At 36.5% G+C, this 17,417-nt stretch overlaps 1 protein-coding gene across 1 annotated transcript in view; it reads right to left on the minus strand.

The window, feature by feature from the left end:
* Positions 1–4,043: 4,043 nt before the first annotated feature.
* LOC136028724 (endonuclease III-like protein 1) overlaps positions 4,044–17,417 on the minus strand; it is a 47,148-nt gene continuing 33,774 nt past the window's right edge. The window contains exons 3-4 of the mRNA XM_065706595.1: positions 16,535–16,694; positions 4,044–4,501 (exon numbers count right to left, since the gene is read on the minus strand). Of these exons, the coding sequence (XP_065562667.1) occupies positions 4,230–4,501; positions 16,535–16,694 (432 nt within the window). The 3' untranslated portion in view covers positions 4,044–4,229. The remainder of the gene's footprint in view (positions 4,502–16,534; positions 16,695–17,417) is intronic.

Genomic DNA, 17,417 nt, shown 5'->3' on the forward strand with positions numbered 1-17,417 from the left:
TAGCTTGTTCATCTACAACCCCAGAAATATTGAGTGTTGAAGCCGTGTTAAACAGCTTCTGCACAGAAGTCCTCACCTTGCAAGAGTAGAAATGGAGACCCTACAATGACTTTATATTAGTTTCCAGATTCTCCATTGGTATCTTCCGTAAAGTTAAGACTCATCTTCGGAAAGATTCCCTTAATGAAGACTTGCCAAATGAGAGTCAACAGTATATAGGGTCAACCTGTTAATGGTTTAATTAAAAAGGGATTTTCAACTGGAGTTAAGGAGAAACATTAAAATTTAACACGAACAGAAATAATTTTGTAAATGAGGGGAGGGTCCCTCCCTTATAATTCATTTGTTATGCCGAAGTATCACTTTTTGTGTCAATTTTTCCAGAATACTCTTCACTTAAATTCAACAGCTCATCTGTTTGAGCAGTCTTTATTAAAGGGTTCTGACAAAAAGTCAAACTCTAGCGTAAAGAGTGAGGGTTGAGGAAGGGGCAGTCCTCCCCCCTCGTATACAGAATAGGATCTTGAAACCTTTTTGATAAATTTCTCTTAAATGCTGAATTTGATGGCATGGCTTACATACACTAAAATGGCCTGTAGGGGATATTTCTCCCCTTTATCGAAAATCAGACAAATTTTCTCAAGCTCATAGCTTTTGATAGGTAACATTAAACTTAACGAATCTTAAATATTTGGAATCAGCATAAATATCCAATTCTTTTGGTGTATCGGTTGCTATCAAAATCCCGTTTTTAGTTTTTGGTTACTATTGGGCCTCGTTGCTCCTTACTTGTTGCTACCATGATCTGTTTGATGGAGCCTTTAAAGCTACAATCCTAATAAAACAATACCTTTAGATTCAGCTTTCCTACTGTTTTCGTTTGTCAAAAGATTTTAGTGCCCTCTATTCTTCTATGTAAAAGAATGAGATCTATAGGGGTAGCCGTGCAGGCTTTGTCCCACTGAACTACTGAAGTAGAGTTAAAATGGCCTGTTTTAGGTTAGAAAGCACCTGTTCAGGTGCGAGAAAAGTAATATAAGCTAATTAATCTTGTTTCTGGAATCTCCTATATCCACCGTAACCGGAACATCAAGTCTTACCATCTGCCCAAAAATGCCAGCCAAGCTCGGCATTAAGTATACCATCATCAGCCAACATCTCGCCAGCAACAAGATTATCCAATGCCTTTGCAGATCTCATCAACAAAAATTAGCTAGCACTCCTTCTGGTTGGTGGGTTCTATACTCATGAACTAGGTGAAGACGGTAGTCTCACTTATGGATAGCTCATGACTTAGGGAAATCATTATTGCAGCAGGATCTCTTCAAGTGAGCACCTCAAAACAATATCCTATCTGATAAGGACATGTATTAATTTCTTTATCCACACTTTTATCTGTGAAGAAATTAGTGTTCTTTGATGGAAGACATTTGAAACTTGAAGAGATCTAAACCGTCACAGAGGAAACTGCTGGAACAGCTGGAACCATTATTACACCAACAAAGAGGGGGCTTTGTGCTTACCAAACAGCAACCAATGGATAATAATTAACACTAATGATCTAAGAATTCAGGCTAGACTTCAGACTTGGTCATCGCCATTCAACTTGAACCCAGCAGGGGTCCACGAGTCAGGTATATTTTGACACGTATCCAGAAGTATTCATCAAAAGTATGTTGTTAAAAACAATTGAAATAAAAAAAGAGAGTACTAAAAGGAGACAAGAAGAAGACCAAAAAAAAAAAAAAAAAGAAAAAATCGGCTAGAAAAATTTACAAGAAATATTCATTTAGCCATCACTTTAAAATAGTTGATGGTTAACTTAAAGCTATTGGTAAATTTCCTAGCTTAGTTCCCTAGAGGGCAAAAAAAAAAGTTTAAAAGATATATAATTTTCGGATACATATACAAAATTAACTATAAAAACAATTAAGAAACTTTGAAGTCAAATGCATAGTGGTTGGAAAAAGCCAAAAGAAAAAACTGCAACAGAGGAAGAGAAATGACTAAAAAGAATAAATCGTTAGGTGGTTTTGGTGTTCTTTAATTTGGTGTTCTTTATTCGTTTTTTAGAGCAAGGGATATACTGTTCTTGTACATCATACGTTCATTAAATACCCTTTTAAACTGCATTAATTTTAAAATAAATATAATTTATTTATTATATTTATTTTGGAATATAAATCTACGTTTCACTACAAAGCAGTTATCTAAAAATTGTGTGTTGTATGATTCCCTCCACCCCTTGATTTTTTTCCTTCCTCTCTAGATCCTGAAAACATTTTTTTTTTTGGTACTCTCATTGAAAATACCCATTTTGGGATTTTCATCAGATAGGATTGAAAACTAAGCCCCTTCCCTGTCCCTGGTTGACTCCCAAGAGCCAGCACAGCTTTGGCCGATCACGAAGCCACTGGAGCTCTGATTCTTCACATTAATGTATACACGTTCATATTTTTTGACTGGGATGAAGCGTGAAAATGATATGGTAAATAGTTAGACATGATTGACTTTTCTCAGCCTCTTTTCCTCATTTGTGGCTGTTGTCAAGACTCCGTTCCGCATAGTTGCCACAAGTCGAGCAGTAAACAGCCATCATTTGCCATCATATAAAAAAAAAAAACACTGCACCATAGTACAACAAAGTTTAGAAAGTTGAATCTAGGCTGATATGAAAGCAAAGACGTTATAATAGCATAAACACCAAATAACACTATCTTAATCGACCTTCTTCTGGCATTTCTTGGTGTGTGGCGACGACCTTATGCATTTCATTTTTTTTTTTTGATATTATGAATGAGCTGAAACGACTATTGAAAAAGATCATTCGTAATGTGATACAGCCAATAAAATTATTACTGGTAATTTAATGCTGTTATCGTAGGAGTACCTAGATGTTCAGATGGACAATATATAACTATACTTTTTTTCTCGTATTAATTACATCCCTTCCACCTAAGACATAACTCATCTTGAACTTATAGTGTAGCTTTTACTGAAATTTGGGATTTAGCTTATGTAAGGTTTTTATTCGAAAGAAAAGTTTTTTAATCATCATCATCATCATAAAAAAAACAAAAAAAAAAACGCTGCGCGGCGGCAGTTTTTATCGGCTGCTACAAAAGAAACACAAAAATTAGGCATATATCTCAGTCCCTGTGCCCTAGGTTAAGGGTTTCAGTCCTCCCACCATGACGCAAAACCCCATGAATCTACAAAGAGCGCAAACTTTGGCAATCTCTAGAAAAATATGAAAAGTTTTCTCAAACCCTATGCATCCCCACCCCCCCCCCCCTAAAAAAATTGATGAGCCAAATTCTCCCCACCTAAAAAATGTCCATGGCCACCATTAAATCCACGAGAACTTATCTAAGGTTAGACCACTTTCACCCTCAAATGTAAAAAAAAAATACCACCCAAAAAGGCATTGCTCACTGTAACCATAAAATAGCCGGTAAGCATTCCAAAATCGAATCTTGGTTACATCATTCATGGCATTTCTGATGCTAATAGCTGCAATTTCAAACATTCAACACAAAACTCCTTCTTAAACCGAACTTTAGAATCACAGAAAAAAGATATATAACACAGATGTCCAACTAGCACATCCTGCAATGTTAAAAAAGAGAGAATAAGAATTAGGCGTGTCATGATGGTGCCTTCCATAAATTTTTTTCGACTCGTATAAAGTAAAATAATGCACATAAGCAAATTTTCTGTGATTTTTAGAGTTTTTTGTACCCCCCCCCCCCAAATCCCGAACAAAACCCTGAATGCGCCCCTCAGTTTGATAGAATAACATTAAACCAAAAGTTGAGATTTCAAAAGCAGAATTTATGTCTCAGAAAATATTTCGCCCGAACACAGTGACCAGAGCAACTTGAATCTGGAAATGCTGACATTAAACAGATGCCGAGACTGTCAAATTTAATTAAAAATATTTTCAAGTGTTGATTTTGATTCAAAATTAAGCAAAATGAATGAAACATATTATATACAAGTTTTTTTTACTTGATTTATCCCAGTTTATCTGCTAATACATCTAGTTTGATATTACATATACCAATTTAATTCCAAAGAGCGGCACTAGCGGGAAGATAATTTTTACAGAGTTTCAGATTCCGCTTAAGCATCTTAATGTGTGCATATTAAAAACAAGAAAGGAAAAATTCACAACAATGGGATATGATTCCGCGACTTTTCAGCAACCCCTGCATATGACTTCATAGCTATTCTACGAGTTTCTTTTTTTTTCGTGGGCTTTCAAGTTTTACTTCGCCTTTAGCATATGGGCATATAGTCGCGTTGAGACAACTGCCACACTTAGGTCCAATGGGTAGACAAATTTGTTGTCCAAATCCGACAAGCAGCCAATTAATTTCACGCCACAAATCACGTGGCATCCATTCCTCGAGAGCTTTTCTTGTCTCCTCTGGAACCTTGGTCACTTTTGGAGTCCAGCCAAGTCTATTGGCTATCCGATGGACATGAGTGTCCACACCTGAAATTCAATAAATATTATAGACTATTATTCGGTATATGGCTACATGCTAACTAAAAATAAAGAAAATGCACTCAAAAGTTATACTGGAGCCAAATTCCCGTCTCAACTTAGTAAATAAATTAAATAAAAAAAAAAGTTTTTTTTAACTGAAAGTAAGGAGCGACATGAAAACTTAAAACGAACAGAAATTACTTCGTATATGAAAGGCCTTCATCAGCGCCCCGCTCGTTACGCAAAAGTTTGACTCTTTCTCTCAATTCTTCTTTTTAAAACAGTAAAAAACTTTAGCGTAAAGAGCGGGGTGTTGATGAGGAAGCAGCCCCTTTCATATACGAAGTAATTTCTGTTCGTTTTAAGTTTTAATGTCGCTCCTTACTTTCAGTTAAAAAAAAAATTGTTTTTTTTTTTTATTTAATTTCTGAACGTTTTTGAATCAATGTATGTTTTGATTTTGGCTCTCCGCAGAGGAATAATTAAAACGAAATTTGCATATTTTTTTTTTTTTGGCTAAATGGCTTTCTCATAATTTTGGTCGAATGATTTTGAGAAAAAAAAAGCGAGGGAGGAAGCCTAGTTGCCCTCCGATTTTTTGGTTAATTAAAAAGGCAACTAGAACTTTTAATTTTTTACGAATCTTTTTATTAGTAAAAAATTTACGTAACTTATAAATTAGCTTACGTAAAGAACTTTTGTATTCTCATGTTTTTATAACATATATGAGGGGGTTCACTCCCTCGTCAGTATCTCGCTCTATACATTAAAGCTTAAATTTTGTCCCAATTCATTAAGAATGACCCGTGAATCACAAAAGCCGTAGAATAAATAGTTCAAATTACTAAAAATACTTTAGCGTAAAGAGCGAGGTATTAGGATGAGGTCAGCCCCTCATATGGGTAATAATTTCTGTTTGTTTTGAGTCTTAATGCTGCTCCTTACTTCCAGTTGAAAAAAACTTTTTTATATTTATTTTTTCATTGTTTTTTTTTTTAATAATGCTAGTAAATCCTGCACTCCCTTCATGGAAATTTTCTTCTCCCATGACAAATTCTCGATGGAAAGTTCCCCCAGCATATCCCCCTCTTCTCAACCCCTCCCCCAACCAAAGAAATTCTCCTGAAAACGCCTGTACACTTCCCAATAACCATTACTATATGTAAGCACTGGTCAAAGTTTGCAACTTGCTGCCCCTCCCATGGGGACTGTGGGGGAGTAAGTCGTCCCAAAAGACATAGTTATAAGGTGTTTCGACTACGCTGAATAAAATGGCTATATCAAAATTTTGATCCGTTGACTTTGGGAAAATAATTGGCGTGGGAGGGGGCCTAGGTGCCCTCCAATTTTTTGGTCACTTAAAAAGGGCACTAGAACGTTTCATTTCCGCTAGAATGAGCCCTTTCGCAACATTCTAGGGCAACAGGGTCGATACGATCACCCTTGGGAAAAAAACAACAAAAAAACAAATAAACACGCATCCGTGATCTGCCTTCTGGCAAAAAATACAAAATTCCACATTTTTGTAGATAGGAGCTTGAAACTTCTATAGTAGGGTTCTCTGATAGACTAAATCTGATGGTGTGATTTTCGTTAAGATTCTATGACTTTTAGGGGGTGTTTTCCCCTATTTTCTAAAAAAACGCAAATTTTCTCAGGCTCGTAACTTTTGATGGGTAAGACTAAACTTGATGAAACCTGTATATTTAAAATCAGCATTAAAATGCGACTCTATTGATGTAGTATTGGTATCAAAATTCCATTTTTTAGAGTTTTGGTTACTATTGAGCCGGGTCGCTCCTTACTACAGTTCGTTACCACGAACTGTTTGATAACAAACAACGTGTAGAAAAAACCACTGTTTTATAAAACAGAGAGTTTACTGAAAGGAGGAAAAGAAAGAGGCGATTTTAAAAAGAGGGGGTTCAATACATTTGAATTTGGCAATAAGAGTCGTGGGTACAAACAAGGCTTAGCCAAAGGAGTTTAACCTGATTTTTTTTCAGGAGGGATGGAGGATCTTTAGAGTCAAGTTCAAAGAGAAATTTTCTTGCTCTTCCTCAAAATTTGCATACAATCAGGATTTGATTAGCTTTCATAATAGTTTGGCCTTTTATTTCTTAGATTTGGAGCTAGACTTTATCTTACTTTCAAACCCAATATTAAAACATACTTTTAGGTTTTTCAAATTAATTCTTAAATCAAGATAACAGTGAATATAGCATAGCTAATTTTAGCCCCTACATAAAAATAATACAAGATCAAGCCACAGTACTACTGCTACTACTCTTACTACTCCCACTAATACTATTACTGCTACTACTACTATTATGACTACTACTACTGCTAAGACAAAAGCATTAGTATAAGACTTGTAGGAAATGTTGAGGGCATTGTTGAACTAAAAAAAAAAAAAAAAAAAAAAAAAAAAAAAAAAAAAAAAAAAAAAAAAAAAAAAAAAAAAAAAAAAAAAAAAAAAAAAAAAAAAAAAAAAAAATGCAGGTTGTCAAAAGGGCGCATTCGAAACTTCTCAGGAACGGCTTAGAGCATTAATTTGAAACTTTCAGGGCATGTAGAGGGGTTGTTAAATTAACCCAAAGACACCATGTGTATACTACTACCGCTAATGCAAAGGGTGCTAAAGTGAAGCTTTCAAGGATCTTTGAGAACGATGTTGAACTAATGAAAAAGCACTATGTGCATACTACCACTACTACTGCTATTGCTACTACTACTTCTACAACTATTATGAATGCTATTACTACTGGGGCTAAGAGTAGTTCGAAGCAAATTTCAGGGAATGTTGGGAGGATTTTAAATAAAATCAAATTACACTATGTGCATATAGGGTGTCAAAGGGTGTATGCAATATCTCAGGAACCACATAGAGTAATAAGTTGAAACTTTCTGTGCATGCTGGAGAGGATGTTGAACTAACCAAGAGGTACTATGTGCATACTACCACTGCTACTGCTATTACTAAAATTACTTCCACTACTATTACAAATATCATTACTACTAAGGCTAAGAGTATTACGGTGGAAATTTCAGGGAATGTTGAGGGTGATGTTGAATCAAATCAAAGCACATTATATGTATACAGGTTATCAAATGGGTGGATCAGATATATCTCAGCAATGCCTTAGAGCATTAATCTAAAACTTTTACGGCTACTAGCGCTGCTACTGCTATTGCTACTACTACTCCAGCTACTATTTAGGTAAATCAAATTAGTTTATATGCATCCTGGTTGTCAATATGACATAGATGCAGTATTTCAGCCACTTAACAGGATATTCAAGCTGAAAATTTTATGAAAAGTTGACGAGTATGTAAAACTAAATGAAAAGGCACTAAATATGTGCAGGTTGTTGAAAAGCGTATCACCAATCTCTCAGGAACGGTTGAAGGTACTAGGTTGAAACTTTTTAGGGCTACTACTACTACTACTACTGTGACTATTATTACTATGGAACCAAATCAAATGAGTTAAAGTACATCCAGGTTGTAAAAATGGCACAGAAGCAATATCTCTGGAACAGAATAGGGTATTAAGTAAAAACTTCCATGGAAAGTTCATTTTGATATAAAACTAAATCAAGAAAGACTATGCGCATTCAGGCTATCAAAAGGGAGCTTCAGCAATACCCCTGGCACGGCTGAGGGTACTCTCAGGGCTGCTACTATTACTGCTACTACCAAACTAAATAAAAAAAAAAAAAAAAATGAATCCAGGTTGTCAAACTAGAATAGATACGATATTTCAGGAACAAAATAGGGTTTAATCGCAGGAAAAAATTCAGATTTAATTTTCAGGGAAAGTGCAGGGGGTGTAAAACTAAGTCAAAAGGCACTATGTGTATCGAGATTGTCAAAAGGGTGTATGTGCAATATCCCAAGAGCATCTAAGGGTGTTACTTTGGAACTTTCAGAGCATATTGTTGGGGACGTTGAACTAAATCAAAAGAAACAATGTTCACCTCAGGTTGTCATATTAGCGGGGAACGTTGAGGAGAATAGTTGAACTAAAATACTACACAAATCATAGGGGTTAAAAAAGCATATCTTGAATATCTGAAACATCTCAGGGGATTAAGTTGAACTTTAAGGGCTTATACAGGAGGGTGTTCAACGAAGTAAAAACGTGCATACATGTTTCCAAAAGGACGAACCTGAAATATTTCGGGTAAGGCCAAGGGTACCAAGTTCAAACTTTTGTGGCATGTTGACCGAACCAAAAACATACTAACATGCTTTCAGGTTGTTAACAGAGCGGATCTGGAAGATCCCTGGAACGGCTAAAAATATTAAGTTAAGACTTTCACGGAATTTCGAAGAGATACTGAATTAAATAGTGAAAAAAAATGTATTTTTTAAGTTGAAAAATTATGGAAGAACAGTTAAATAAGTCAACGAGCCAAGATTGTAATATTGGTGGCTAAAGTAATGACAGTGGTCAAGTATGGCTCCGAACCATAGGTGCTTTGAAAGACCAAGAAAGATTTGCTGGATCTTTTCTCACGGATAGCTTGCGTACCCGTTTAATTAACCGTATGTAAAATAACAAGCTGCTTGAAAAATGCGGTTTCATGGGGCTATACTGAAATAAGGTTGAGATGACCAGGACATGTTTTGGGGATGAAGACTGAATTATTGCGAAAGACCGTCCTTTCCGGTATTAAATAAAAAAACTAGTTTTTTAAACTGAAAGTAAGGAGCGACATTAAAACTTAAAACGAAAAGTTTGACTCTTTGCCACAATTCTGCTTTTTAAAACAATTAAAAGCTTTAGCGTAAAGAGCGAGGGATTGCGGAGGGGACAACCCATTTCATATACGGAGTAATTTCTGTTCATTTTAAGTTTTAATGTCGCTCCTTACTTTCAGTTTAAAAAACTAGTTTTTTTATTTAATTTCTGAAGGTTTTTGAATTAATGCATTTTTGATTTTGGCTCTCCGCACATAAATTATTAAAATGAAATTTTCATATTAATTCTTTTTTGGCTACATGGCTTTCTCTTACTTTTGATCAGACGATTTTGAGAAATAAGGGGTGGGAAGGAGGCCTAGTTGCCCTCCAATTTTCCGGTTACTTATAAAGGCAACAAGAACTTTTAATTTTTAACGAACGTTTTTATTAGTAAAAAATATACGTAACTTAAGAATTAACTTACGTAACAAACTTTTATATTCTTATATTTTTTTATTATATATATGAGGGAGTATGTCACCTCGTTAATACCTCGCTCTTTACACTAAATCTTAAGTTTTGTCCCACTTCTTTAAGAATGACCCCTGAATCAGAAAGACGGTAGAATAAATAGTTAAAATTACTAAAAATACTTTAGCATAAAGAGCAAGTTACCTCCTAAATACCTCGCTCTTTATGCTAAAGTATTTTTAGAGCCCCTCATATGCGTAATAATCTCTGTTCGTTTTAAGTTTTAATGCTACTCCTTACTTTCAGTTGAAAAAACTTTTTCATGTTTATTTTTTCATTCTTTTTTTTTATTAATGCTAGAAAACCCCGCGCCCTTTTCATTGAATTTCTCTTCCCACATGACATATTCCTCCAAGGTAAGATCCTCCCACATAGCCCCTCTCCTCAACCCCACCCCCAAACCAAAAAATTCCCCCTGAAAACTTCTGTGCACTTCCCAATAACCATTACTGTATGTAAACACTGGACAAAGTTTGTAACTTGTAGCCCCTCCCCCAGGGACTGTGGGGGAGTGAGTCATTCCAAAGACATAGTTATTATGGTTTTCGACTATGCGGAACAAAATTGCTATCTCTAAATTTTGATCCGTTGACTTTGGGAAAAAATGAACGTGGGAGGGGGCCTACTAGGTCCCCTCCAATTTTTTTGGCCACTTAAAAAGGGCACTAGAACTTTTCATTTCCGTTGGAATGAGCCCTCTTGCGAGATTCTAGGACCACTTGGTCGATACGATGACCCCTGGGAAAAAAAGAAAACAAATAAACACGCACCAGTGATCTGTCTTCTGGCAAAAAATACGAAATTCCACATTTTTGTAGATAGGAGCTCGAAATTTTTCTATAAGGTTCTCTGATACGCTGAATGCGATTGATTTTTAGGGGGTCTTTTCCCCTATTTTCCAAAATAAGGCAAATTTTCTCAGGCTCATAACTTTTGATGAAAAAGATTAAATTTGATGAAACTTATATATTTAGAATCAGCATGAAAATCCGATTCTTTTGATGTAAAATTTCATTTTTTAGAGTTTCGTTTACTATTGAGCCGGGTCGCTCCTTACTACAGTTCGTTACCACGAACTGTTTGAACCATTTTGTCTCAAATGAAAGGCAGATCGCCGCCGAAAGGGGCAGGAAGAGGTTGTAACGAAGGGTTCTAAGGAAATCACAACTTTTTGGGAGGCAGTAAAGAGGGAAACTTTGAATAGATTGGGATGGAGGAAGAGGGTGCGAAGAATTGTGGACCTCTGGCGGCTTGGTGTTACAGCGCTGCTGCTGTTAATAGTAACAGTACTATATTGAATCAAAATACATCAAGTGCATCAAGGTTGTCAAAATAGCATATATACAATGGCCCAGGAAGAGTTAATGCTATCAAGCTACCAATTTCAAAGAAAATTGAAAGGGATGTTGAACTGAATTAAAAGACGCGATGTGCATCGAGTTGTGAAAAAGGCGAACCTGCTACATCTCAGGAGTGGCTTTCATTCTGCAATATCTCAGGAACAGCCTTAAGAATTTTAGTTGAAACTTTCAGGAAAAGTTGAGAGGGATTTTAAATTGAATCAAAAGATGCTCTGTGCATCTGGATTGCTGAAAGTCCGTGTCTGCAATATTTAAAGAAATGACTAAGGGGCTTATGTTTTGAAATAGATTAATTGTATGATTTGACGTCCTTGCCCCTGGTGCTGCGAAGAACATGTTGTCCCAGATACACATTGTCCAAGACTTCTGTCAATTCTGAGCAAACTTTCTATCCTTCGATCACAAATTCGATCACAGAGCCATATTTGGCATCCATTTGGATGCCAAATGGAGCCCCAAGGATTGCCCAGAAGCCCAAAGGGCATTGAAAGATTGGGTGGTGCCCTTCAATCCCTTTGGTCCCATAAAAGTTACTATATTTCATAATTTGATATCGAATGAGCCCCAACTTTCTAAATTACATATGATAAGCTCGAAAACATGTTACTCAAATCGCTCTTTACTTAGTTAATAATAGTCAATTACTTCTTCTAGTCAATTACTTAGTCAATGTACTCAGTCAATAGTTTTTGTTAGCTATAAAGGGAAGTTTTATTTTCAGCAAAAACATGAAGCCAATATCTTATGAATCTACTGGCTTTTCTATCCGAATCCTGCTTTTACATTTGATCTTTGCCTGCTAGAATTTATTTCCAACAATCATAGGCAGCGCAATATCGCTGCCTAAGTAAAGAACGATGTTGGCACAATGTACTATTTATTTATTTATTTTAATTTTTTTTGGACCAGGGCACTTTGTATCGAAGGAGTTGCCGTAGAAGCTTCAAAAAGCACTCATTCGATTGGTGAAGGGGGAGGGGGGCTCTCCCGTCGATTTCTTACGACTATTAAAAAGAGCGCTAGTCCTCTCAATTTCCAATCGAATGGGCTCTTTTTGAAGTTTCTACGACAATGCTTTTTATAAGAACCCTATATGCCCTCAGGGTATACCTCACAACCTTAGCCCTGAGGGGTCTGGGGAGGGATATGTCATCCTCAAAGATATAATTTCTGGACCTCCAGCTACGTCGAACAAAATCGCTATATCAAAATGTTTATTGGAAGTGTTTGGGGAAATAATGGGCTTGAGGAGGGGGCATTCGCCCTCAGATCTATTGACTATCAATAAGGGCACTATCCTTCTCAATTTCCAATGAAATGAACCCTTTTTGAAGTTTGTACAGCAACACTTTCTATAAAAAAAAACCTTATATGCCCCCGGGGCATAACTTACAACTTAAGACATAATTTCCGGGCTTTTCAATTACTTTGAACAAAATGGCTGTCTCGAAATTTTGATTGGATTTGTTTGGGGAAATGGTGGGCGTAGCAGGGGAGTTAGTTTCCCACCAATCACTTTCGACCATTAAAAAGGACACTACTTCTCTCAATTTCCAATTGAATTAGCCCTTTTTGAAGTTTCTGTGACAACGCTTTCTATAAAAAACCTTATATGCCTCCAGGGCACATTACAACCCTTGTCCTGAGGACTGTAAGGAGGTTGTCATCCTCAAATACACAATTTCCGGACTTTTCAATTATGTTCATCAAAATAGCTATCTCAAAATTTTGATTGGGTGGGTTTGGGGAAATGGTGGGCGTGGGAGGGGGGTTAGTTGCCCTCCAATCACTTTGAAAAAGGGCACTAGCCCTACAATTAACCATCATTTCCCCAAAGACTTCCGATCAACATATTGAAATAGTCATTTTATTTAACGTAGTCGAAAGGTCTGGAAATTATGTTTTTGAGGATGACGAACTCCCCCCTACAGTCCTCAAGACAAAGATTGTAAGTTACGCCCTTGGGACATATATGGGTTTTATATAAAGCGTTGTCGTAGGAACTTCAAAAAGGAATCATTCAAATGAAAATTGTCCTTTTTATTAATCAAAAGTGGTCAGAGGGCAAATGATCCCCCACCATGTCCATCATTTCCCCAAATATTTACAATTAAAAATTTAAGATAACCTTTTTGTTCAACGAATTTGAAAGGTTCGGAAATTATGTCTTTGAGGATAACAAATCCCCCCAGCCCTCAGGGCAAGGGTTGTAACTTGTAAGTTATGCCCTAGGGGCATATAAGGTTTTCATAGAGAATGTGGTCATATAGGCTGCAAAGGGGTTCAATGGATCGGTAATTAGAAGCTCTACTGCTCTTTTTAAGAGTCAAAGTGATTGGAAGGAAGCTATCCCCTCCCCCAAACACACACACGGCGTAGTGTCCCAAAATGCATTTAACAAAATTTTGAGATAGCCATTTTATTCATAATAGTCTAAATATCATATAACAAGGCTTTCGGGGCTGAAGCAAACCCCAGAGCCTAGGGACACGGGTTGTAAGTTATGCCCATGGGTTATTATGCTTCACCAAACGAATCTGATTAAAATTGTTAGATAGCAAGTGTGCTGAAAATAGTCCAAACAAATAAAACAGTGACTCTAGGGTTGACACAATCCCCAGTGCCCTAAGGACAGGGTTATAAGTCATGGGCTCGGGTTATATATTGTTTTTATGGAATGGGTGGTCGCTTAAACTTCAGATGAGGCTCATTTGATTTGAAATCGAAAGCTATAGCACCCTTTTTAAGAGTAAAAGTGACTCCAGAGCAACCAGCCCCTCTTCCCCCACGCTCATCATTCCCCCAAAGACATCTCATCAAAATTTAGAGATAGTAGTTTTTTTTCATGAAGATTCCAGAAATTGTGCCTTTGAGGAAGACATTCCCACCTCACATCTCTCATGGCAAGGGTTGAAAGTCATGCCCCAGGGGGTGGTTGTATATACGTCGGAGGGGACTCATTGAATTAGTAATTGAAATTTCTAGTGCCCTTTTTAAGAGCCAAACTGATCAGAAGGCAATTATCCTCCCCCCCCCTCAACACGTCATGTTTTGCCGAAATACATCGAATAAAAAATTTTGAGACAGTTATTTTATTCAAAACATTCCAAAGATCGTATACCAAGGCTTTTGGGGCTGAAACAAACCACCAGAGCCAAAGGACGAGGGTTGTAAGTTATGCCGTGGGGCATTTAAGGTTTTTATGGAAGGGATGATTGTTTTAGAAGAGGGTCGTTTGGTTGAAAATTGTAAGTTCTAGTTCTTTTTGAAGGGTCAACAGTGATGGAGGGCATTTAGAACCCCCTCCTCGACCACCCCTCTTTTCACCAAACGCATTTGATTGAAATTATGAGACAGCGATTTTGTTCAAAAAGTCCAAAGAACATATAATGATGCCTGTAGGGGTGACACAACCCCCCAGCGCCCTGGAGATATGGTTGTAAGTTATACCATGAATTTTACGAATTTTATTTTTCTTCACATACAAAACCAAAACACATCTTCTACAAAACGCTGCCGCGCTAAGAAAAACTTTACAATTTTGTAGACGCAGGGCAAAAACAAGTAATAATTTATATTCCATTAAAAAATCACAATATAACCATAATCAATTCAAACTTCAAATCAATCTCTCTCATCTAAACAATCAGCACAATATTCACCCCTTCCCGACAAAAAAATCTTTCAACTCCTCCCCCCCCCAAAAAAAAATCACCCTATACCACACTCCACATACCCCTTTCCTACCCCCCCCCCCCCCTATTAGGGCATATAAGGTTCTTATGGAGTGGACGGTCGTATAAACTTCATATGGGGCTTATTTGATTTGAAGTTTGAAGTTATAATGTCCTTTTTAAGAGTCAAAGCGATTTGAGAGCAATCAGCCGCTCTTCACCCTCATCGTTTCCATTGTCACTTCCAATCAAAATTTGGAGATAACTTTTATTCATCGTAGTTAAAGGTTTTGGAATTTATGTCTGTGAGAAGACACCCCCCCCCCTACAGCTCTCAGAGGAAAGGTTGCAAGATATTCCCTGGGGGCATATAAGGTCCTTATAAAAAGAGTGGTAGTAAATACTTTGGAGGGGACTCATTGGATTGGTAATTAAAAATTCTAGTGTTCTTTTCAAGAGTCAAAGTGGTCAGATTACAGCTACCCCCCCCCCCACAAAAACACAGACACAAACATTTCTTGTTTTACCAAGATGTATCCAATAGATATTTTGAGACAGCCCTTTTAGTCTAAATATCATATAACAAAGCTTTTGAAGAGCCTGAGGGCGAGGGTTGTAATTTATGTTCCTGGCGTATTTAAGGTTCTTATGGAAGGGATGGTTGTATAAACTTTAGAGGCGGCTCATTTGGTTGATATTGGAAATTCCAGTTCCCTTTTAAGAGTCAATAGTGATGGAGGTCAAGTAGACCCCCCCCCCGCCTTACCAAACTAACCTTTTTTTCACCAAATGTATCTGATTGAAATTGTGCGAATGTAATTTTGTTTAAAACAGTCCAAAGAGCGTATAACAATGCCTCCAGGGTTGGCAAAGCCCTTCGGAGCCCTGGGAAAAGGGCTTTAATTTTACATGCCCCTGGGGGCATATAAGGTTTATATGGAGTGGATGGTCATATCCGTTCAGACGGGTCCAATTTAATTTTGAGACAACCATTTTGTTCAGCATAGCTGAACGGTATAGTAACTATATCTCTAGGGTTACTGGGTTGGTCAACCCCCAACAATTATGTAATTTGCCCATTATGCTTAAAAACTAAATGTTGTAAACTAAAAACTAAAAGTGTAAGTGTATCCACGCTGTGAAAGAGCATACATATAATTTTTTGGGAACGGTATTAAGTTTTTTTATCAGGTCAACTAGAGGATGTATATGACTAAATTAAACTCTACTATTTGCGTCATGATTTTCAAAAGGGTTTTGTTGTTTTAAATTGCTGAAAAAGTTTTTCAGCATACAAATAGGAGGCCAAACAATAAATTCTGAAAAAAACAGAAAAATTGAAACTATTATTTTCTTTTTCTCTGAAAAAGACTATGTCAATATAAAACGAACAGAGTTTAATTAAAAAAACCTTTTCCACAAAATCAGCCTTTTTAAAAAAAATAAAGAGCTCCATTAAATCAAAAATAGAGCCAAATAATCTACCAAGCATACATCTACCACAAATCAGCACCAATAAATAAATGAAACCCAAAACGAACAGAAATCAAAATAAATAACCGTGTCAAACTCAGAACGAGCAGAAATTAACTTGAGTAGGGTTCAAAACCCCTATGCTTTCTAAAAGCCAGAATAAAATTTGCACTTTGCTGAAAAAAATTCAAATGAACGTGCATTGTCAGTTTAATACACACATGTTGATATTAATTCCTAAAAATCTTAATTAATTTTCTAAAATCTAATATTAAAATCTTAAAAGAACGTAAAAAACAAATGAGACTTACCGATACCGGTTAAGCTTCCCCAGGCTATGTCCATACAGAGATGTGCCATTTTAGGTCCAACCCCTGGAAGCATACACAATCCAGCCAAGTCTTGGGGAATATCCCCATCGTATTGATCGCGGAGTATTTCTGCTACTCTCTTCAAATACAGGACTTTTTTCTGAGAATGAAAAACACGATCTTACTGTTTCATCAAAATAAACGAATGAAAAGATCAAAATAAATAAAGAATGAATAAATAAATAAAGCTTAAACAATAAAAGTGACAAACTGTGTCTAAAATAACAAAGGAAGAAGAAGGAAGAGCACATTTCAACATAGTTTCCAAAAGTCATAGTTATTCGCGAAAAATTGCGTTTAGTCAATCTTGCTAACGATTGAATATATAAAAAAAGTAGTTTTTCCCAACTGATAGTAAGGAGCAACATTAAAACTTAAAACGAACAGAAAGTATTCCGTATATGAGGGGGTTACCCCCTCCTCAGTACCTTGCTCTTCATGATAAAGTTTTTAAGTACTTTTAAAAAAGCTTCTTATTCTAATTATACGGCCTGTATGTTTCAGGAGTCTTTCCCAAGGAATTGGGACAAAAAGTCGAATTTCAGCGTAAAGAGCGGGGTATTGAGGAAGGGACCCCCCCTTATATAGAGAATATTTTCTGTTCATTTTAAGTTTCAATATTGCTCCTTAGTTTGAGCTAAAAAAAAACTTGTTTAAAAAAATTTAATTTCTAATAGTTTTTCAAATAATGCCGGCTCCTCTTTCATAGAAAATTCCCTCCCACCACAAAAAAAAATCCTTCTATGGAAAGTTCTTCCCGCGTAAAATACCCCCACATTTCTTGCGGACGATTCTGCCGGACAAATTCTCCTGAACATACTTT

Source organism: Artemia franciscana, chromosome 7 (genome assembly GCF_032884065.1).
Source record: "Artemia franciscana chromosome 7, ASM3288406v1, whole genome shotgun sequence".
In the NCBI taxonomy this organism is placed as follows: Eukaryota; Metazoa; Arthropoda; class Branchiopoda; order Anostraca; family Artemiidae; genus Artemia; species Artemia franciscana.